The 24,727-nt window shown below is 45.2% G+C and overlaps 1 protein-coding gene across 1 annotated transcript in view; it reads right to left on the bottom strand.

The window, feature by feature from the left end:
* Positions 1-24,727, bottom strand: part of GRIK4 (glutamate ionotropic receptor kainate type subunit 4) — a 494,843-nt gene that overhangs the window by 141,618 nt on the left and 328,498 nt on the right. The window contains exon 6 of the mRNA XM_058194562.1: positions 7,781-7,959. Coding sequence (XP_058050545.1) covers positions 7,781-7,959 — 179 coding nt within the window. The remainder of the gene's footprint in view (positions 1-7,780; positions 7,960-24,727) is intronic.

Genomic DNA, 24,727 nt, shown 5'->3' with positions numbered 1-24,727 from the left:
TGGTAAAAGGATTCACTTAACAACCGGGTTACTGCAGTGCAGGAGGTGGGTTTCGCTTACCTTTGCTACCAGTTCACTCAAGCATGCTTCTGCGCATGCACAGACTATATCTCATGACGTCCGGGTGGGTGGGCGGAGCCTCCCACCACTGCTGCTACCGGTTCGCCCGAACTAGGGCGAACCGGTAGCAACTCACCACTGCTGCAGTGCTACATTTCACAACTGGGGCAGAAAAGGTCGGAAAATCGGGCCAAGCTTACTTAACAACTGTCTCGCTTCCCGACAGAAATTTGGGGGCGAATTTGTGGTCGTACGTCGAGGACTACCTGTAATATCCTACGTATGGGGCCTCCCTCTGAAACCTGGGAGGTTTATCTGGTAGCCGCTTGGCTTTTTTTTTTAAAAAAAGTAACCCAGATAAAACCATGGATCCAGCGCAAACCACCTTAGGTTCTGACCAATGTTGGTCTTTACCTCATCCTCTAAGTCAGGGGTCACCGATCTTTCGGACCTCAGGGAACACTAAATTCATAATTTTAAATCCCGCGGACCACTAATATGATCTGCCTAATGACTGGCTGGGTGGGCGTGGCTAGGTGGTCATGTGACTGGGTGGGCGTGGCCAACTCAATGTCACTCACGTGAAGAGGCACCTCGCTTGTCTCTACTTGCCCCTCCCCTCCCAGCCCCTCCTCGCCTGCCTGCCCACCCAGGCTCCTTAGGGCCCCAACAGGAAGCAGTTGTTGGAGCTAAGCAGCCACCACAAGAAAGAATTGGCAAAACAGCTGGCTCAGTTCAAATTGGATCTGACCAAGAAGGAGGCTCAGCAGAAGCACCTCACTGAGGACTAGGAGTATAGGCTTTCCAAGCAGAGGGAAGACCTGCGGGAGTGCAAGGCCAGGTACTGGCGCCTGGAGGCTCAGTGGGCTGAGATGGTCAGCCAGTTCCAGGCCATGATGCTGTCCTACTGGAACGAGGACCTCTGGCTCTTTGCCACCAGTAGCGCTTCCCTCCAGCCTTCACCCAAAGCCCCACACCAGGAGGCCGAAGCAAACCCCGAGCCAGAATTTCTGCCCCCCTCCGACCCACACAAAAAGACCCCAAAGGGGGAGACTCTCTGCAGTAACACAAACGTTTATTGCACATATCTGTCCCAGGGGCCGTAGCTTGAGGACCCCTGATTTAGTGCAATTTAAAAATTGCAAATAATTTTTCTGCGGACCATCATTTTTCTGCGGACCGCTGCTCTAAGTGGCCCACGGCTAGATTATGAACCCGGAGTGGAGGCTGCCTCTTTTGCTTCCTGGGATTGCAGATATAATGTCGGGTTCTGTTTCGCTTTTTACCGTTGTACCGTAAAATGAGCTACCTCTTTGCTGCCTCCTCCTCTGTTAAATTACCTTTCAGTTCTCGCTGTGCATTTCTGGGCTTCTTCGGAGGTGGGTGGGTGGGTGGGGGAGAAAAAAAATCACAGAAGCTCTTCACCTGTTTTTAGGCAAGATGCAACATGAGCCTGCTTGTTACCAAGGCACTCACTTGCCTTATTTTTCCAGGCTTGCTTTACGCCTGTTGACTTTGAGTAATCCAGAGCCCAGCTGGGAAAACACACTTCATTCCCAGCGCGTTTCGTCTGAGAGTCACACGCTGTTTGCACGGGGCCACAACCAGGGGTGGGCTTCAAAAATTTTAGCGATTTTTCCTATCTATTTTTATTGTGAGGGGATCTAAAGTTTTAAATTTTTAAAGGTGGGAGGTTATGTATATTTTCTATACTTTAGCTTGTGTTTGTTGGTCATAATACCCGGTATTTGCTCTGGGAAGTCTGGGGGGGGGGGAAGGGGGAGGAGGGGGGAAAGGGGGGGAAAATGATACATGGATTGATTATTAATGTTACAGTAATTTTTGAAGATATGAAATTAAAAATTAAAATGATATTGGGGATGCTCGACTGCCATTTCAGAAAGAAAAGGAGAGAGGAGTAGAAGGAGGTAGGTAGAGGAGGAGGAGGAAGAAAGTAGGTAGGAAAGAGTAGAGAAGGAGGAGGGGAATAAGAAGGTTAGATAGGGTGGAAGAAGGGAGGAGTGGAGAAGGAGGAGAGGAAGTAGTAAAGCGAAGGAGATGAAGGATGTGAAAGTAGTAGAGGGTAGAGAGGGAGGTTGTGAAGAAAGGAAGTGGCAATCGGGCAGGCCTGAATCAGTAATAAATAAAAATTAATGATTAATGATGAAAAAAAAAATAGCGAGGGGTTCTATGCCCAGTTGCTGGGTGGGTGTGGCCATGGTGGGCGTTGCCTAGTTGGCCTCCTGCATCACGGTGGGGGGGGAGGGGCGTTTTTAACCTCCCTGGGCTCCGAAGGCTTTCCTTGAGCCTCTGAGAGGGTGAAACAGCCTCCCCAGGCTCCAGAGGTCCTCTGGAGGCCAGAAACAGGCCCATTTCTGGTCGGCCCATTTTTCGCCCTCCCTGAGCCTCTGCGCACACCCTGCACTTACCTGCATCCAAAACAGGCCAAGTGGGGACTCCTGGGAGGGGCAGGGTGGGGCGGACATGGCCAGCCATTTGGAGGTTCTCCGAACTACGAAGAATCTTAGCTAGAGGTTCTCACGAACCCCTGCGAACCCCCAGCAGCCCACCCCTGGCTGCAACTGCCATGGACAGCCCAAATAGAGAAAGGTGAAAAAAAGGGGGGGACACCAAGAAAGATTCCCAGGTGGCCAACGTGATCTCCTGTCCCACCGATTGCTTCTCCTCTTTTCCACTGCACCATTATGTGCCTCCTTTTTAAGCTTGGGATAGGCAGGCGCGTCTCTCTTTTTCTGCTTCTAGCTTTGAAATCGGGTGCTTTTCGATCCCAGGGACAAAGAAACGCCACCAGTTATTTTCCTTGGCTTGCTGGAAACAAGTGTACTCGTGGGTGGAAGCCAAGATGGTTGTGTCAGACAATGAGGCATTCACGCCTTTCAGAATTCTGTGGGAGAGGGTATGGATTGAAAAGAAGTTGGCCAAACAGGAACGGATGGATAATAAAACGAGTTTTAAGATTGAGAAGAAGGTAAAAGGTAGGGTAAGATAAGAAGGTAAGCCACCCAGAGTAGTGAGGTGGGTGGCATATAAATTTAATGAATCAGTAAAATACCTGGGTAACACTATGACAAATGTAAGAGAACCAGTTTGGTCTAGTGATTAAGGTACCAGGCTAGAAACCAGGAGATGGTAAGTTCTAGTTCCCATCTTAGGCATGAAGTCAACTGGGTGACTTGGAGAAAAATCATCAGGAGACAGTGAGTTCTAGTCTTGCTCTAGGCATGAAAACTGACTGAGTGGCTTTGGGCCAATCACCAAGAGACAGTGAGTTCTAGTCCCATTTTAGGCATGAAGTCAACTGGGTGACTTGGAGACAGTGAGTTCTAGTCTTGCTCTATGCATGAAAACTGACTGGGTGGCTTTGGGCCAATCACCAGGAGATGGTGAGTTCTAGTCCCATCTTAGGCATGAAGTCAACTGGGTGATTTTGAGGAAAATCACCGGGGGACGGTGAGTTCTAATCTTCCCTTAGGCATGAAAACTGGCTGGATGACTTTGGGTTTGTCACTCTCTCTTGGCCCACTATATAAGGCTCAAGTGACAAGCCAATAGGACTCAGTCAATTCCTATTGCCAGCAATGGATCGGTACTTGATTGATCAGTTAATAACGGACCCCGCAATTGCAGGAAAATGCCAGCAACAAAAAACAACAACCCAATGACAAATATAAATTGTATGTGTCTTCTAAATCAGTCTATCAAGACATGGAATGAAGATAAAGAAGATATGTTAAGATGGAAGAAATTACTACTGTCATTGCTGGGAAGAATCTCTGTGATAAAAATGAGTGTCTTGTCTGGAAGGATGTTTTTCTTTCACACAATACCTGTTTTGACAACTGATGCACCATTTAAACAGAGGCAGAAGGATATATCTAAAATCGTTTGGCAGGGGAAGTAACCACAAGTTAAATATAAGGTGTTACAAGATGCAAAGGGAAGAGGTGGCTTGGGGTGTACCCAATTTGAAATTGTATTCGGCGGCTTGCTGTTTGGTTTGGATGGAAGAGTTGGGGGGACTTCAGAGAAATAGGCAGCTTTTGGAGTTAAGAAGAACAGGTCCCGAGTTTTGGGCGGCACGGATATTTGTGACACAAGAAAGTCAAATGTCATGTGGATTTTAAAAATCCTTATGTTAGACGATATAAGGTTGTTAGACCTTACAACCTCAACTGCGCACATGCGCGATCACCAAACCGGTTGTTAAACCGGAAGGATCCCACCACTGAACTGTACCCCAGAGCAAGAAGGTGAACAAACACAGTAAACAAAAAAAATAGTCTGGAAGAAGAATGAACCAGAAGAGCGGCTGTTGAAAAGCAAGGACTAAAAATAAGGATTTAACTTTAGAAAAGGTGGAAGAGAAGGAGATGGTCTCCTCCTGAGCTGATGAGGTGAATTCTGCCTTGTGGTGTAAAAGCTCTGGTTTAAGTTCATCTGTCTTTATTCTTCCTTCTGGCAAATCCTGGTCCACACCAACAGCTACCTGGTGATCCTTGCCACCTCTCTTGACCAAGTGTGCCCTCCTTAGTGAAGGGTTCTCAGAAAGACAATTGGTTGAGCCATTCTTTTGTCATGCCCCTGTCGGAGGGGAAGAGGAACGGCTGATGGAGAGTGAGAGAGTGGATCTGTTGGCTGTGGAAGAAACTGGGGAAGTGCAAAGGATGGGCAGAGCAGGGGAGAGGTAGAACAAGGGAGAGGGGGGTTCAGATGAAGACCAAGGCCCACCCCCTCCTCATCCTAGGCAGCGCAGGGAGGAACGGAGAAGAGAGCAAAGTGGATTGCGTGCCTTACGAGGGAGGAAAGGGACCCGATCCTCTTTACAAGGCACAGCTGCTGATGGAGTTTAAAAGGAGAGGCAAACGGGAGGTGCGGTTGTCGGGAACAAACACTGAGTTTATCTGGTGTTTCTTTGAATCCTGGCGTCCTCCCAACTGACTTACTGCCATGCTACTTTACTTGTGGAATTCCTTATTTTGCTTGCCCTGCTGGATTAATTACCTTGTCTTACCTTCGGATTTTTTGTTAGAAGTTTTCTGCTTATAATGTTTGGGACTGAAGTATTGCCAGCCAAAGACTATTACAGATTGGTGGAAGAGCTCTCTCTCCAGGCCGGAAAGGTGAAAGGGACAATTGGGGGCACAGTTGGTGATAATAAAGGAACTCATATATCGGTTCTCTGGCTGTGTTGCCTTTGTGTCACGCCCCGGGTCATCACACCTTTCAAGAAGTTCAGATCAGACCTGCAACTGCCACAACTATATCGGCTGATTTTATTCTTTCCCCCAGACAATCTTCTGTAAGCGTCTCCAGCTTAAATGAACCAAATTAAGAACCTTGGTTTTAAGAAGAATCTGTGTAACCCTTTCAATCGTGAATGGCTTTATGGTTGGGCACGGGAGGAGAAAAATCTCCAGGAAAGGATGAGGAAGAGTTGCACAGGCCTCCCAAATCCCATTGGTTCCGTCGCTGTGCATTGTGTGATATTGCTATGGCAACAGGATAAAGGAATAGCCCTCAATACTGAGAGGATTCATTCAAATCTTTTATTAACTTAGCAGAGAGAGACAGCAGCCGAGAAACCCCATATCTTGGCTCTGATTTCCCACACTGAACACAAGCCATCAAGGGGTTGCAAACAAAACTCGCCTTTGATTTCAATGCGCGCACATGCGCAGCTCTGACACTGGTCCCAGGAGCTGGGTGCTTAAAACAGTGCTGTGCTGTGCTTAGGAGACGCCGTTCCTTGACAAAGAACCGGGCAAATATTATTGGCGTTTTGACTTGGCTCCATGGATGCAGGACAACCAGGCCTCTGTACCTGTGTTGACCGATCAAGGAGAGTGACTTTGCAGACTAATCGAATAACAGATTTGGAAGGGACCTTGGAGGTCTTCTAGTCCAACCCCCTGCTCAAGCAGGGAACCCTATTCCATTTCAAACAGATGGCTGTCCAATCTTTTCTTGAAAACCTCCAGTGATGAGGAAGGAAGGAAGGAAGGAAGGAAGGAAGGATAGGAGAATAACAGAGTTGGAAGGGACCATAGAGATCTTCTATTCCAACCCCCTGCCTTGCAGTCCAAGGGACTCACAGGAGTCTTCTCCAGCACCAGAGTTCAAAGGCCTCCATTCTTTGGCACTCAGCCTTCCTTATGGTCCAACTTTCACAGCCATACATATGCAGAGCATATCATGAGAAAGGCGGGGATAGAGGAATAGTTGAAATTAAGATTGCCAGAAGAAATATCAACAACCTCAGATGTGCAGATGATACCAGATAAGTCAGGCAGCATCAAAGGTGCCTGCCCTCAAGGCCCAAGTTTGTGAAGTTGCTATCATCCTGAAAAGGCTCTGTCCAATGGTAGGCCAATGTGTGTTGAGGAACAAGTGGATTTAAATGCTTGTTTATACATTGTTTATTTTGTTCCCCTTTTTTTGATGGACTGTTCAGGAACACTGCCAAATACGTCAAAGCCTGAAGGGCCCACTGTTCTGACTCATAATAAATCTTCGGAACGGCAAGAAAACAATACATATACTTTTTTTCAGGATGCGTGGAGAAAATAGAAAGTCAGGGAGAGAAAATGACTACTGAGGTAGAACAAAACATTCTCCAAGATTGGAAAGCTCAACGATTTCTGGACAGATGGAAGTTCGTGCCATGGTCTTTGAATTTTTCTTCTCTGAAATTCTATGGCTTTGGAAAATCCATTTCGTGTGAGAACTCATCGACTTCTTTTAATGACCCCATAATCAGAGGTGGGTTTCAGCAGGTTCTAACCAGTTCTGGAGAACCGGTAGCGGAAATTTTGAGTAGTTCGGAGAACCAGTAGTAAAAATTCGGCCTGACCCTGCCCCCATCTATTCTCCGGCTCCCAAGTCCCAGCTGATCAGGAGGAAATGGGGATTTTGCAGTAACCTTTCCCTGGATTGGGGAGGGAATGGAGATTTTACAGTATCCTTCCCCTGCCATGGCCACCAAGCCGTGCCACACCCACCAAGCCACACTAACAGAACCAGTAGTAAAAAAAATTGAAACCCATCACTTCCCATAATCCCTTGCAGGGTGAAGTCTGGGCAATTGAATGCAGCTGAGTGTTTACTGGCCAGATGCCCTTCCTGTTGCCAATGCGGAGTTTTGTTCAGCAGATATATTCTCATTGCACCCAAAGAGAGAAATATCTGGTTCAAGCTCCATTTCATGGGAGAACTATCCCAACATAAAAATCCTGCCCATTCCTTAATTTCCTGAACCCAAGTTCCAAATGCTAACATGAAAATCCTATCCCAACTTTGCAGATTAGCTACTAAAGCATCCAGGGGTGAAATCTAAAAAATTCCCCTACCGGTTCTCTGGGCGTGGCTTAATTGGTGGGTGTGGCTTGGTGGTCAAGTGACTGGGTGGGCGTGGCCAATAACAATAAATAATAAAAATAATAAACAAAGTACACAAAATAATAAGAGGTACCAAAAATCAACTTTCACATTTCACACACACACAAAACACAACACAACACAACTGACTCACACACAATGTAAAAGCAGCTGCACTTCACCCAAAATGGCCCCTGCAGGAAGCAGGAACCTCACACAGCCACAAAATGCTCAAAAACAAACTTTCACACTTTACACACACACAACACAACTCAATACAACTGACTCACACGCAATGTGTGCTTTAAGCATCCCCTATTCTTACCTTCTTAAGGATCACGTGGGACATGGAAGCATTGGCGTGGACAATGATGGTGGCTGTTTTGTCATCCCTGATCTCTTTTAGCAATGGCGTGGGATCCCAGCTTTCATCCAGCATCCGGACGGAGAGCGTTTCCTTAGAGATAAGGAACTGTCGGAGCAATTTCTCTAGGTTTAGAAGGCCTGCGAGGGAAGAGGAGCACAGATTCAACAGGAAATTTCATCCATCAGCACTACCTGGCTCTGTGGTTTCTTCCCCAAGCCCCCAAAACTTTAACCTTAGACTGTCTACTCTTGACCTCACCCCATTCCTAAGAGGTCTGTAAGGGGCGTGCATAAACACACCAACGTGCCTACCGTCCTTGTCCTAATGTTCCCTTTTATTTGTATCCATTTCATCTATTCATAATCATGTTTATAGTTGCATCTGTTATCTTATAAATGCTTGACAAAATCAATCAATCAATCAATCAAAATAAAATAAAATAAACTCTAACCCTACTTAGCTTTTTTATTATCCACATGGTTAGCTCGGGTCTGGCTCTCGAAACTCAAACGCCTGTATACGTTAGCTAGCAAAACCTAGCAGAGTTCATTTATATCTTTCTTCCGAGAAGCCACGTCGCTTTTAATCACACAGAACAACCTTCCCCAACCTGCTACCGAACTCTCCAGATGCATGTGGGGCCCCTGGGAACAACTGGAAAGTATCAGGTTGGAAAACCGATCAGTGAGCGATAACAATGGGCCACAATATTAGGTTGCTATCCTCTTTTCTACTGTTTTTCTCGGCGTGAATCAAGAAAGATAACCTCATAATTCTTGTTTCTCTGCTAAATCTCGCAGTTCTTTCTCTGGAATTTGTATTGGTCTTTTTCTGAAAGTGCCCCCAAGTTCACAAGTATACTCTGTGCCACTGTTGAGACATTTGCAACAAAAATTTTTTTTAAAATATTTTAAAGAAAATGTTGGATAACCATCTGTCTGAGATGGTGTAGGGCAGTGGTTCCCAACCTTTTCTTGTTTGAGGCACAACCTTTTCTTGTTTGAGGCACCCTTGGAAAGCCTTTCAAAAGTTCCCGGCACCCTTATAAGGAAATAGATATTTAAAATCTCTGTAGCTCAAAAGTTCCCGGCACCCTCAAAAGATCTCACGGCACCCCTTAGTGCCGCGGCACACTGGTTGGGAACCACTGGTGTAGGGTTTCCTGCCTGGGCAGGGGGTTGGACTAGAAAGCCTCCAAGGTCCCTTCCAACTCTGTTGTTGTTATTATTATTATTAAATCATTTTGATTTTTTTTTTTAAATTTATAACAAACCGAATTTCTGACTGTTGTATGATCCAACTTGAGCAATCATCGTAAAATGATGTTTCTTAAACTGGGGAGTGGAGCCGAAGGGGCAATTTGGATGTATCCTGGGGGTAATGGAACAATTTGTAATTGCTTCTTTGTGAATTGAGGGTCAAGTTTGGGATTGACGCTCCTGAGTGGCTTGCATAAAGCAATAGTATCTGTATTTTTGGAGAAAGGGGTCATGTGTGAATGAGATAATAGCAATAGCAGCAATAGACTTATATAGTACTTCATAGTGCTTTTATAGCCCTCTCTAAGCAGTTTACAGAGTCAGCCTCTTGCCCCCAGCAATCTGGGCCCTCATTTTACCCACCTCGGAAGGATGGAAGGCTGAGTCAACCTTGAGCCTGGTGAGATTCGATCTGCCAAACTGCTAAACTCAGATACCTGTACAATTAGCATAGGGGCCCCCCAAGGCCGTGTGCTCTCCCCACTTCTCTTCTCTCTGTATACCAATGACTGCATCTCTAAAAATCCATCTGTTAAACTACTGAAGTTCGCAGATGACACAACAGTGATCGGTTTCATTTGAGACAATGATGAATCCGCAACAGATGGGAGGTTGAACAACTAGCCTCGTGGTGTGACCAGAACAATCTGGAACTGAACACACTCAAAACCGTAGAAATGATGGTAGACTTTAGGAGAAACCCTTCCATACTTCCCCCTCTTACAGTACTAGGCAACACAATATAAACAGAAGAAAACTTCAAATTTCTAGGTTCTATCATATCTCAAGACCAAAAATAGACAAGTAACATCAAAAACATCATCAAAAAAGCACAACAAAGAATTTTCTTTCTGCGCCAACTCAGGAAGCTCAAACTGCCCAAGGAGTTGCTGATCCAGTTCTACAGAGGAATGATTGATTCTGTCATCTGCACCTCCATAACTCTCTGATTTGGTTCTGCAACCCAACAAGACAGACACAGACTTCAGAAGATCATTAGAACTGGAGAAAAAACAATTGCTACCAACCTTCCTTCCATTGAGGACCTGTATACTGCATGAGTCAAAAAAAGGGCTGTGATAATATTTACAGACCCTTCATATCCTGGACATAAACTGTTTCAACTCCTATCCTCAAAACAACACTACAGAGCACTGCACACTAGAACAACTAGACACAAGAATAGTTTTTTCTGGAATGCCATCACTTTGCTAAAGAAATAATTCCCTCAACACTGTCAAACTATTCACTAAGTCTGCACTACTATTAATCTTCTCATCCTTCCCATCACCCATCTCCTTCCACTTATGACTGTATGACTGTAACTTTGTTGCTTGTATCCTTACGATTTATATTGATATTGATTGATTCCTGATTGCTTATTTGTACCCTATGACAATCATTAAATACGTGTTGTACCTTAGAATTCTTGATGAACGTATCTTTTCTTTTATGTACACTGAGAGCATATGCACCAAGACAATTTCTTTGTGTGTCCAATCACACGTGGCCAATAAAAAATTCTATTCTATTCTATTCTATTCTATTCTATTCTATTCTATTCTATTCTATTCTAGTCTAGTCTAGTCTAGTCTAGTCTGTTCTGTTCTATTCTATTCTAGTCTAGTCTAGTCTAGTCTAGTCTAGTCTAGTCTAGTCTAGTCTAGTCTGGCAGCCAGTGATCAGCAGAGGTATCCTGCAGTACTGCAATCTAACCATTGTGCCACTACGGCCCTAATGATACTATAAAGACTGGAAAGAGGGTAATTTGGTGAAACAGTTTAAAAGTGACTGACCTAAGAGATGCAGATTATTCCAGACTTCTATTGCTTAGGGCAGGTGTGTCCACCCAATATTGGCAGGTGGAAAACCTATGGACTTCAACTCCCAGAATTTCCCAGCCAGCAGTATTTTCTGGCGAATTCTGGGTAAGTTCACAGGTCTTGGAGGTGCCAAGGTTGGAGACACCTGCCTTAAGGTATCTGGTGTAAGAGAAGGATGTTCCATTTTGTGTGAGATATTGTTTTCCGACAAAATTGACCTCTAGGCTCCGACGCCGTATAAAATCCATGAAGGATTTGGCATAAAGTCTTTGCATCCCTAAAAACCAAACAGCAAAATGTCTAGAAGACAGGCAGAGTTTCTTTGAATCGATTGCTCTGAAAACTATGTGTTTTGCTGATGAACTGCTTTGTGTTTAACTGATTAGAGTTGAAATTACAACCATTTGCTACAGGTGACATTCGAGGCATATTTAATGAAGGTAATAGTTTCTCTCCAATGAATAACTTATGGAGTATTGTTTTAAAAAAACAGTCTTCCATTTCTTCCCTTCCCTCCCTCCACTTTTCACGCAGTTCATCTGTAATTAGAATGGATGGTAATTGATTAAAGCCTACAGTTTTAATTTTGTAATAAATGAGTCTATAATCAATCATGTTAATCAATAGGGATAAAGCTTTCAGTTTTATCATGAAATAAAATTTCGCAGCTTTGGAGGAAAAATATTTTTAATTTATGTGTGTTGTTATTTGTAAAATCTCTAAAGAGGGAAAAAATAACAATCCTCCACTCCAAGAATGGGATTAAAAAATAAATAAATTAGGAACTAAGCATTAGGTCATCAAAAACAGAAAGAATAGTTCGGATCCACACAACATGGTTCACAAACCGCAGGGGTGAAATTCACAACAGATGTACAACATGGGAACAAGGTCATTTGTTAAAAGCTGTCCTGTTTCTGGTGGACCTCATAAAGACAGAAAGTTCTAGAGAAGACAAGTTGTGGACCTCAAAATTCCAAGGAGTGTCTTATCTTCAGGTGTTCATTTTAATATGATTATATATTTTGGGGTTCATCCCAGAGGTGGGTTTCAGAAAGTTCTGACCAGTTCTGGAGAACCGGTAGCAGAAATTTTGGGTAGTTCGGAGAACCGGTAGTAAAAATTCTGACTGGCCCTGCCCCCATCTATTCTCTGCCTCCCGAGTCCCAGCTGATTGGGAGGAAATGGGGATTTTGCAGTAACCCTACCCTGGAGTGGGGTGGGAATGGAGATTTTACAGTATCCTTTCCCTGCCACGCCCACCAAACCATGCCACACCCACCAAGCCACACCCACAGAATTGGTAGTAAAAATTTTTGAAACCCACCACTGGTTCATCCATCTTCCATTCAGTCTCCATGGTGATATCATCACCTTCTCTTTAATGACCCCATAATCCCTTGCGGGGTGGAGTCTGGGCAACTAAATGGAGCTGAGTAGATGCCCTTACTGGCCGGATGCCCTTCCTGTCACCACTGCAGAATTTTGTTCCCCATGGCGATATCCCATTGACCCAAGGAAATACAGACAGATTTATCTTCGAAATACAAAGCAAACTGGTCAGCCTGGGACCTCTGACCTTCCGGTAGACCAGAGGTGACTACAGTACTATCTTCAGGACTGGACCATTTGCATTTTCATCCCTTTACATGTTTGAGGCACTGTATCATCCAGACGTTGACCTATCCATGACGGTTCCCTCAACCGTAAATGATCTTTCTGAAACATTTATGTCTTGCTCAGGGGTGAAATCCACTTACCTTCCTTACCGGTTTGGAAGTGCATGCGCCGCACACCTGCGTCACATGCGCCCACACCCCCTCTGCGCATGCGCAAAACCTTTCTGCGCATGCGCAGATGGTACAAAACACATTACTTCCTGGTTAAAACCAGGAAGTGACAACAGCCAAGCGGGTGGGCAGAGCCCTGCACCGCGATTGCTACTGGTTCTCCGAACCGGCAGCCAAGATCGCTACCACATCGGGCGATCCGGTCCGAACCGGGAGCATTTCACCCCAGGTCTTGCTACCTTTATTGCATTCAACCTATGCCCCTCTCCCTTGCCTTGTTTGATTGGGTTGTCCTTTCAACCCTGATCCCTTCATAATTAGAAGTATTGCTTTGAAATCCTCATTTGGGGGGGGGACTCCTTCCAGGTAGCCCTTCTTGCTAAAAAGCTATGCTCCTTCCCCAGCGTGTTGTTCCTTGTTCCTAGCTTAGCACGGCCCGCTGCTAAAAATTCTGGAGTTGAGATGTATGCAGTCACAGCACTTCAAGATCAAGGACCCACCGACCCGTGCGCTCTCACAGAGAGGGACTCCTTAGGGTGCCGTCCGCCAAGCAATGTCGGCTGGCGGCCCCCAGGGGAAGGGCCTTCTCTGTAGGAGCTCCTACCCTTTGGAATGAACTTCCCCCTGGTTTGCGCCAATTACCCGACCTTCGGACCTTTCGCCGTGAGCTGAAAACGCATTTGTTTATTCAAGCGGGACTGGCTTAAATTTTTAATTCTAAACTTTTAATTCTAAACGATTTTAATCGGGGTTATTATTTATAAATTTTAAGGGTTTTTAAATTTGATTGTTTTAATTTCGGCCATTTATGGATTATGTTTGTTTTAAGTTTTTGTTTTAATTGTACATTGTGTTGTTTTTATACTTTGGCTGTACACCGCCCTGAGTCCTTCGGGAGAAGGGCGGTATAAAAATCTAAATAAATAATAATAAATAATAATAAATAAGGAAGGCCGCTTTTAATTGGCCTGGGAGATTCTTCTAATGCATAAGAAAAGTTGGGAGTGGCGATCTGGGCATCGAAACAGCAATGCTACCTTAAGACAAAATAATTAACAGATTTTAACTGCGATAAACACATGCTGTTCCTCCTACTGAGTCTGGCCTCCATTTATCTTCCCTTTCCTTTGTTTCTCTCATGCCATATGTCCCCAGATGAAGCCAGGATCTGTGTAATATATTATATAAACGCATCCAAGTCATTCTGCTGTCTGGTGGAAAGGACAAGATGGCCCCCTTCCAGTTACTAGGCTGTTATGTAGAGCCAGTGACCCACACTTTCTGACCTACCCTTTCTATCACCCAATGTAGGACCTGTCTAGTTATATATCAATGTTAGCTTAAATATCATTCCATGACATGATCTGTCTCACCCATTATTTGGCCAAGTGCTCCCCCCGATAAAAAGATTGAAATCAAGATGAAGCTTTATAGATGGTGCTGAGGAGATTGTTTGTTGTTGTTGCTAGTAGCAAAGTCATGTCCGACGCATCGTGACCCCATGTTCCTCCAGGCCTTCCTGTCCTCTACCATCCTCTGGAGTCCATTTAAACTTATGCCTGCTGCTTCAGTGACTCCATCCAGCCATCTCGTTCTCTGTCATCCCTTTCTTCTTTTGCCCTCCATCGTTCCCAGCATTGGGCTCTTCTCCAGGGAGTCCTTCCTTCTCATTAGGTGGCCAAAGTATTTCACTTTCATCTTCAGGATCTGGCCTTCTAAAGAGCAGTCAGGGTTGATCTCCTCTAGGACTGACCAGTTGGATCGCCTTGCAGTCCAAGGGACTCGCAGGAGTCTTCTCCAGCACCAGAGTTCAAAGGCCTCAATTCTTTGGCGCTCAGCCTTCCTTATAGTCCAATTTTCACAGCCATACATTGCAACTAGGAAAACCATAGTCTTGACTGTACGCAATTTTGTTGGGAGAGTGAAATCACTGCTTTTTAATATGCTAGGAGATTGTTACTACACCTCAAACGCAACAATGAAAAAAGATGTAAACTTCCAGTTAAACTTCTTCGTCATTGGATTAACCCTCCCCCCCCCAGGAGTTGCCTGGAGGTTTGGAGGAGGAGTGGATGGTTGGGGAGATGTTTGAAGAGAACTGGTTTGGCGAGATCCACACTGAAAACTAGAGGTCTCTCCCAGATGAAAAGGATATTTACTGCAAATGTGGCACTATTCAAACAACGATCCATCTTCTACAGTGCCCCCAGGACTGACATGCACACAGAATAACAGAGTTATTATCACCAAGCCACGCCCATCATGCCACACCATGCCCACCAAGCCATGCCCACAGAACCGGTAGTAAAAAAAATTGAATTCCACCACTGCCCCAATCTTCTTTGTTGCTCTTCTCTACACTCTTTCTCAACATCTTTTTTTACATCATGGCGATCAAAACTGGATGCAGTATTCCAAGTGTGGCCTTACCAAGGCCTTATAAAGTGGTATTAACCATTCACGTGAATGACTTGCTGGTTGGAAACATCCCTGCCAACAATGTGGCCCAGCCTTGTGCTAGAACTATATAAATCTATGTTTTTGGTGAAAGTTTTCAATATTTTAAAATTGAAACGAATCATTTCCCCTCTTTCTAATTCCCACATTAATTCCCACCTGACTTGAGACAAATCTCTGGGCCGGCCAGCTAGCCTGTAAAATGTTACAGAAGCAACACTCAGAGGCGCACCAAAATATAATCAAAACTTTGGATTTCTCTTGCCTACGCAACAATTTAAGTCACAAAAACTAACCCAAGAGTGCCCTAAAGCGAAGGAATATAAAAGAAAAGAAAAATCACAATGTAGTGTTTACCAGCTTGTCTACCCAGGTCTCTTGATGTCATATTGCTATATTGTTCCTTCTCTTCCCATTATACCTAGATGCGAACCCATTTGAGGATTAATCGCATGGCAATAGCAAAAATACAGAATTTATTTCACAAGAGGTGGGATTTAACAGCACACAAGAGCCCCCCCCCTTTTTACTTAAGCATCACTTAAGATGTCAAAACGCTGCTCAGCTCCCTTCAAGTGGGTAGGTTTAAAGTCCCCCCCCACACACATTGTTCCCATCGGTCCACTTTTATAGCCTTTGATATTAAATAATGTGTATTTTAGGGATACCTTGTGCAACCAGCAATCTTTTGTGATTCCCTTCACTGGAGGGAGGTGAGAGGCATTTACTGCTGGAAAGAGGGGCAATAGGAGCGGTGTATGATTCCATTTTGCTCCGGTTTTCTCTTTTAAAAGGCCAAACGGTGACAAAAACAACAATAATCAACAACACCCTGACTTCTCCACTAAATTGGCTGAACTCCTCTTCTTAAACGGCTGAAAACTGCTCAATTTTGAGAGGAAGAGAAGCTTCTCTTCTTTTCTTTCTCCACAGCCCCCCCCCCCCAATTCAAATTCCAGCTACTAAAACTCGCTCCCTTCCCATCGCCTCTGTTCGGTTTTCTCTCCTGACCTTGTTTATGGCCCTTATTTTGGTTGGCAGCAATTAGCAGCTTACTGGATCTGCCGGCTAAGAGCTGTCCATGCATGCAGTAATAAATAGAGGGGGAAGAGACCACGTTTTTTATGGTGATTGGTAGCATTGGAAAGTCGGGAGGTTCCCGCCCTTTGACCCTTTGCTAATTTGATTTCTGTTCTCCATTCGCCCCCCCTCCAAATGAAATTAGACCCTACTCTGTGCATACACAGTACACAGAAATATTGCCTGTCCAAAGAGTGGAACTTTCTCCTGGAACCTCCATGCTCATTTTCCAACATTGTTAATTATTGTGTTCTGATTATCTGTGTGAAGAGTGAGAATAAAATAACTTAGTTGGAAGAGGCCTTGGAGCAGTGGTGAAATTTTACTACTGGTTCTGTGGGCGTGGCTTGGTGGATGTGGCAGGGGAAGGGTACTGCAAAATCCCCATTCCCACCCCCACTCTGGAGACAGCCAGAGGTGGTATTTGCTGGTTCTCTGAACTAGCAAAATTTCCGCTACTGGTTCTCCAGAACCTGTCAGAACCTGCTGGATTTCACCCCTGCCTTGGTAGTCTTCAAGTCCAAGCCCCCCCCCCCCGCCACCCACACGCTTAGGTAGGGAATTTTAGACCATTTCAGAGAAATAGTTGTCTAATTTCTTCTTGACAACCTTCAGTGATTGGGCACCCGCAATTTCGAGAAGCAAGTTGTCCCACCGATTAATTGTTCTAACTGTCAGGAAATTCCTCCTTATTTCTAGGTTGCTTCTCGCCTTGATTAGTTTCCACCCATTGCTTCTTGTTCTACTCTCCAGTGCAGGGGTCTCCAACCTTGTCCCTTTAAGGCTTGCGGACTTCAACTCCCAGAGTCCCTCAGCCAGCTTTGCTGAGGGACTCTGGGAGTTGAAGTCCACAAGTCTTAAAGGGACCAAGGTTGGAGACCCCTGCTCAAGTGCTTTGGAGAATAGCTTGACTCCCTCTTCTTTGGGGCAGCCCCTGAGATACTGGAACACTGCTATCATGTCACCCTCTAGTCCTTCTTTTCATTAAAACACAAGGAGAACGTTCTAGTCTAAGAAATAGTCAACTCCAAATTCCCAAAGGGATGATAAATATGATCTGAAGGACAGTCTTTCTCGATTATATCCACCTAACCCACCAGAGCAGGGAGGCAGGGAAGGCTGTGGGTCCCTCTCCTACAGAGAAGAATGTAGGTGGTGGATCCCTCCCTTTGTAACACCATCCCTACAGAGATTCGACTTACCCCCTCACTCTGACACTCTTTTGCAAGGCCCTGGAGACCTGGTTTTGCCAAAGTCCTGAGCAATCCAGAGTGGGATGGAGCCCATCAAGTGTGACTCATTGATGTCACCAGGGCAGGGTGGGGGTGAGGGTTTATTGTTTTTATTGTTGTATAAGGTAAAGGTAAAGGTAAAGGTACTCGCACATATGTGCTATTCGTTCCCGACTCTAAGGGGCGGTGCTCATTTCTGTTTCAAAGCCGAAGAGCTAGCGCTGTCCAAAGACATCTCTGTGGTCATGTGGCCGGCATGACTAAATGCCAAAGGCACACAGAACGCTCTTACCTTCCCACCAAAGGTGGTCCCTATTTTTCTACTTGCATTTTTTATGTGCTTTCGAACTGCTAGGTTGGCAAAAGCTGGGACAAATAACGGGAGTTCAACCCGTCATGCAGCGCTAGGGATTCGAACCACTGAACTGCCAACTTTTTGGTCGACAAGCTAGCCACTGATGCGTCCTGGTGTTTATTTATTGTTTTTTTTTTTATTAAAAAGTTTTACAACAAATTTTAACAAATACATGCCCTCCTCCTCCCTCCACCCCCACCCTCTTCCCTCCACCCCCTTTCCCAGAGCAAAATACAGGGTATAACATCTAACAATCATAAGCTAAATTACGCTAACTATTCATAAACTCCAATCCCACCCATAGAGCCATAACTCCCTTTTCCCATACACAAAAGAAAAATATATACAGATACAATTATTACTTTCTATTCATTCATAAGCTATTTGATACTTTTTAGTCTGATATTTATTTTGAACATAATCAATCCACCTTCCCCATTCCAATATATATCTTTCTTGTGAATGATCTTTCAAGTACACTGAAATTTTTGCCATTTGTTTATTTATTGTTGTATACCGGGCTTTTTAATTTTTGTAAGTTGCCCAGAGTCCCCGAGAGTGAGCGGGGACGTATAAATTTTATAAATAAAAATAAATTGAATAAACTACGTTTCCCACCTTTTGGCATTCAGCAATAGAGTCTTAAAAGTCAGTGTCAGTGATGGCTCTACTTTCCATCTTGAATGAAAGCCCATTGTGAACATCAAGCCAAATATTCTTTAATGATTTTGGGGTGAATCACATGGCCAGTGGAAGAAGAGCATACACTGTCTGGGCAAACTAGAAACAGGCGGGTTCTAAAAGCAAGGGAGAAAAAATTGGTGGGCTTCTTAGATCAGTGGTGGGATCCTGCTGGTTTAAAAGCTGGTTTGGTGATCGCTGCGTGTGTGTGCGCAGTTTAACTAAAACGTACCTTCCGCGTTGCTGCTGGGGCGTAACACAGCTGAGGCGTGGCAATCCACTGTGCCACGTGAATCAGCTGAGAGGATATAGGTGATGTTGTGGCTCCAGCCTCCGAACCTGGCCCCATGCCCGAAAGTGACTCTGAGAGTGAGGGGGAAGGGCCGGTAAGGCTTACCTCAGGAGCACCGATTCCTTTGGCTCGGCTCCAGGAGCCAGAACCAGGCCAGGTGGAAGAGATAACGAGGCCTCCATCCCCTGACTCTTCCCCCCCCCAGGCCATGCCTGCAGACCCAGCTGACGGCAATCAGGCTTGGTTTCGTAGGCAGGAGAGGAGGGAACAACAGAAGCAAGGGTGGGGCAGGCCTAGGAAGTGCTGAGTCATGGAGGCACACCCCACAGAATATAAAAGGCAGCCAGAACTGCTGTGTCTCTTTGTAACAGGCAAATCCACTGATTAAGAGCTGAAGTTTGTTTCTAGGTGACTCACCAGCGTCGTGGAAGATAACAGAGGCTCTTGGCAGACACTGGTTATTCTGCTGCCAGAGCTGATAGTGACGGCTAATTAAGCCATCATTCGGATGGAGGCGAGGGAGGATAGAACAGGTGAGTAAAGCGTAGGGGCGGGCGGGTGGGCCCAGCTGATCATCGGAGCTAACCGGTTCACTCCCAGCTGATCGTAGGAGCTACCGGTTCGGACGAACCGGTCTGAACCAGTGGAATCCTACCCCTGTCTTAGATGTATCTGGTGGAGACCACAACATGAGATGGAATGCAGGCAAGATGGATTTAGCTGTGTTTTGACAAAGCTATGCTCACCATCTCATAACACTGATTGGACCTTCAGTCAATTATCAGTAAGTGGTGGTGGATTCTTGAAATGTGGCGGCCCACCTCAAGATCTTTTTCAAAGGTTATTCAGTCGGTCTCCGTCACCAGAATCTAATTGCGCTGCTTCGGAAAACAGCAAAAGAGCAGGCTAAACTTGATTAAAGGCTAGGAAGATTAGCAAGATGAATGCGTGTGCAAACGTGTTTTCCTTTTCATCCTAAATAGTCTCAATCAATATGGAAGTTGTTTTGTTTTAAGTAAAAAAAAGATAAAAAGCAAAAACATCTTGCAAAAAGAACACCCCTCCCCCCCCCAAAAAAATCCCACACTTCAGGGCCTGCCTTTTAAATAAAGACACAGCGGACTTCTCTCTGTCCAATCTTATCCTGGTTAGATGAAGAGAATTTAAGACACAAGGGGAAAAGAAAAATATTCACCGCGTTCATTTTTTTTATTTATTTATTTACATTTATATCCTGCCCTTCTCCGAAGACTCAGGGCGGCTTACAGTGTGTAAGGCAATAGTCTCATTCTATTTGTATATTTACAAAGTCAACTTATTGCCCCCCCAACAATCTGGGTCCTCATTTTACCTACCTTATAAAGGATGGAAGGCTGAGTCAACCTTGGGCCTGGTGGGACTAGAACCTGCAGTAATTGCAGGCAGCTGTGTTTTAATAACAGGCTTCTTACAGCCTGAGCCACACCGCGGCAGAGATGCCTCTTGATTTGAGAAAGAATTCAAGGAATGGGTGGAAAAAAGAAAGGGAAAAGGTTGCCTTTTTCCCCCCTGGTCCTGTTATAAACTGGGATATGGCCCATAATTCAGGCTTGTAGTTTGATGTCACAGTTTATCCCTGAGCCCTCTTCCCCGCTGCACTCAGCTGGCCGCCAGCTCATTCAGTTGCACGTGATTAAAAGCAATCAACCTGACTCAATTAATGGTGGGTGCCGTGCTATTTTAAAAGCAATCTGGTTTCTGAGCTGTTCTAGCCAGTTAAAACGAAAGAACAAATGAAGCGGAGAAGAAAAAATGAAAACACCAAGCAGCTGTATGACTCCCCAGCAAGTATGTGCCACTGCTCTAGTGTGCCGTGTGCCTTGGGTTTACACAAGGATATGAGCAGGGGTGGGGTTCAAAAATTTTAGTAAGGGGTTACATGCCCGGTTGCTGGGTGGGTGTGGCCATGGTGGGCGTGGCCTACTCAACCTCCTGCACCACGGCGGGGGAGGGGGCATTTTTGCCCTCCCTTGGCTCCCGAGGCTTTGTTCGAGCCTCCGGGAGGGCGAAAACAGCCTTCCCAGGGTCTGGAAGCCCTCTGGAGGCCGTAAACGATCCCAAACTTCCAGTAGGCCTGTTTTTCACCTTCTATGAGCCTCCATGCACACCTTGCACTTACCTTCATCCAAAACGGGCACTGTGGGGACTCCTGGGAGGGTCAGAGCGGGGCGGGGCGGGGTGGGCAGGGCCAGCCAGGAGTAGGATTTGGGGGTTCTCTGAACTGCACAGAATCTTATCTAGAGGTTCTCCCGAACCCCTGCGAACCCCCAGCAGCCCACCCCTGGCTATGAGTGGGTTCAGGTACATGTGAGTTGTACATCCAGGAACACCGACTGAAGGCTTCACTGCTGTTGAGGCCTAGGGAAGATTGAAACGCTCCCCACTTGCTTGATGGCTTGGCCCATAAGGGCTTTTCCACAAGGCAACTGGACTTTCTTTGATTTCATAACATAACATAACATAACAACAGAGTTGGAAGGGACCTTGGAGGCCTTCTAGTCCAACCCCCTGCCCAGGCAGGAAACCCTACACCATCTCAGTCAGATGGTTATCCAACATTTTCTTAAAAATTTCCAGTGTTGGAGCATTCACAACTTCTGCAAGCAAGTCGTTCCACTTATTAATTGTTCTAACTGTCAGGAAATTTCTCCTTAGTTCTAAGTTGCTTCTTTCTTTGATCAGTTTCCACCCATTGCTTCTTGTTCTACCCTCAGGTGCTTTGGAGAACAGCCCGACTCCCTCTTCTTTGTGGCAACCCCTGAGATATCGGAACACAGCTATCATGTCTCCCCTAGTCCTTCTTTTTGTTAAACTAGACATACCCAGTTCCTGCAACTGTTCTTCATATGTTTTAGCCTCCAGTCCCCTAATCATCTTTGTTGCTCTTCTCTGCACTCTTTCTAGAGTCTCCACATCTTTTTTACATCGTGGCGACCAAAACTGAATGCAATATTCCAAGTGTGGCCTTACCAAGGTATTATAAAGTGGTATTAACACTTCACGTGATCTTGATTCTATCCCTCTGTTTATGCAGCCCAGAACTGTGTTGGCTTTTTTAACAGCTGCTACACACTGCTGGCTCATATCTAAATTTCCCTCGAAGATGTTTCGCTTCTCATCCAAGAAGCTTCGATTCTGATGCTTCAGGCAGTTCTGACGTCAGAACTGAAGACGCTTCTTGGATGAGAAGCAAAACATCTTCAAGCAAAAACAACGTCCAACTGCCTTTTGGAAAAGCACCTTTGGGACAACTATGACCTCGTGTCAATCCTGAAGCTGACCTGACCGAAGCCATTTTGAAGCTTCAGGGTTGCCACACTGGAGTTGAGGAATAGCAGTGTGGTGGGGGGGGGCGGGAATAGAGATAGCTGGGGTTTTAACTTTCTTCTGGGAACCAAGGACATTTTCACAGCTGGTCAGAGCAAGGAGGAGTGAAGTTACATGGCAACTGGATGGCACGTTGATTGGACCGTGTGACTGATCGTTTGGGAAAGGGAAAAACACTTTTACTTTTAATTAGGTGAAAACTGCGGGAACCTTCAGAGTCGGTTTTCACCAGAACTGTGCCAATATGATATATCCAATAAAATTATTCTTTGAAGAATCTGCCTGCCTTGGAGTTTTGTTTGCTATGGGTGTATTACTCGGAACCCTGCCAACTTGAACGACTGAAAATCTCCATAGACTCTGATGACTCGGCATTCCTGATTTGGTTTCTTACTACTCCGTGTTTAAGACAAAGTGCTTAAGACAGCGGTTCTCAACCTGTGGGTCACCACCCCATTGGGGGTCGAATGACGATTTGCCAGGGGTCGCCTAAGACCATCGGAAATATGGGAAGTATACTTGCGAGTCGAAGAATCGTGCTCCAATGTTTGACTCCACAAGCAATCACTCCCAATCGCTAGCCTAATCTGGCTTCAGGCGCGATAAACTTAATAGGGGAGGAGTCTCCGCTTTAATGCCTCCATCCTCAAGGTAATCACAAGCAGTTCAGATCACTAGCCAATACAGCTTCAGGCGCGATAAATTCGAAAAAAGTTTGCCACTTTTCCCCCCCTTCTGCGGCTGCTGAGGTGCACTGAGATCGCTGCAAAAATAATTTTACGGTTGGGGGTCGCCACATCGTGGGGAATTGTATTAAAGGGGTCACAGTACTATAAAGGTTGAGAACCACTGGCTTAAGACAAAGTGCAAAAAAACATGCTGTTGATACTGAATTGCCACGAGGGCTTTCAGGTGGAGAGAAATATAGATCAAGAACAAGCAAGATTGTTGTTGTTAAAGGCTACGGAGTATGTTCCTGCTACTCCGTAGCCTTTAACAACAACAATCTTGCTTGTTCTTGTTCTTGTTCAATCCTTCCAATTGTCCTCTTAAAAGTCATAGATTCTGTTCTACCATTAGTAATGAAGAAATAGCTAGATAGTTCCCAAAGCCCACAAGGTGAGTGATGAATTAGAGGTCAAGGAAAAATAGGCAGAGTTCGAACGGAAAACCAGGCTGCCTTACACTAGAGAAATCTGGGGCAAAAATACATAATTGTAGCCATCCAGAGTTTATAGTAAAGAGATGTGGATGGTAGCAAGAGTTAGAAACCCAGTTTCACATCCACTAGACATATCTGGGTTGTCTGAGTTCATATAATATACTTTGGCCTGGCTAGTCTAGTGAAGAGAAGGATCAGAGGAGACAGGATAGCATCTTCCAATATTTGAGGGGCTGCCACAGAGAGGAAGAGGTCACGTTATTTTCCAAAGCACCTGAAGGCCAGACAAGAAGCAATGGATGGAAACTAAGCAAGGAGAGATTCAATCTGAAAATAAGGAGACATTTCCTGACAGTGAGAACAATCGACTGATGGAAGAGCTTGCCTTCAGAAGTTGTGTGAGTTTCATCACTGGAAGCTTTCAAGTAGAGATTGGACTACCATCTGTCAAAAATGGTATAAGGTCTGCTTGGGTGGGGAGTTGGACTAGATGACCTATAAGGTGCCTTCCAACTGTGTTAATCTATTAATTAATCAGTGCAACTACTTGGCTCCAGAAGTTGTAGAAGCTTCATCACTGGAGGCTTTCAAGACGAGACTGGACTGCCATCTGTCAGGAAGGGGTTAAGCTATTCTCCAAGGCACCTGAAGGCCAGACAAGGAATAATGGATGGAAACTGATCAAGGAGAGATTCAATCTGGAAATAAGGAGGAATTTTCTGTGAGAGCAATGGAACAGAAGTTGCCTTCAGAAGTTGTGGGAACTTTATCACTGGATAAAGTTTATCAAGAAGAGACTGGACTGCCATCTGTCTGAAACGGTGTAGGGTCTTCTGCTTGGGCGTGGGAGGATAGGGTTGGACTAGATGACCCACAAGGTCCCTTCCAACTCTGTTAACCTGTTAATTGAATTAATCCATTTTATGACCTCATGTGTGCAATGCACTAAATTATAAAAAAGAAAAGTGGGATGGTGTAGAGAGTCAAAGAATGACCTTGGAGAAAGTTTGAAGAGACAGTAACAACAACATGCCCCCAGCCTGTTTTTGTTTTGTTTTTGTTTTTTATATATTGTCTGTCTTGAAATGTTAACAGTTTGTTCTGTCCCCCTTGCCTCAGTCCGAGCGATGACTTAATTAGCCGGCACTATCAGCTCTGGCAGCAAACTAGCGAGTATCTGCCAAGTGTCTCTGTTATCTCCCTTGATGCCGATGAGTCAACAAACAATACTTCAGCTCTAGTCAAGCAGTTGATTTGCCTGCTACGAAGAGGTATAGCAGCCCTTGCTGCTTTTATATCCTGTGGAGTGTGGCTCCATGACTCAGCACTTCCTAGGCCTGCCCCACCCCTGCTTCTTTTGTTCCCACCTCTCCTGCCTACAAAACCTAGGGTCCAGCCAGGCCTGATT

Source organism: Ahaetulla prasina, chromosome 9, assembly GCF_028640845.1.
Source record: "Ahaetulla prasina isolate Xishuangbanna chromosome 9, ASM2864084v1, whole genome shotgun sequence".
Taxonomy (NCBI): domain Eukaryota; kingdom Metazoa; phylum Chordata; class Lepidosauria; order Squamata; family Colubridae; genus Ahaetulla; species Ahaetulla prasina.
This window is presented reverse-complemented; position numbering and strand designations above follow the sequence as displayed.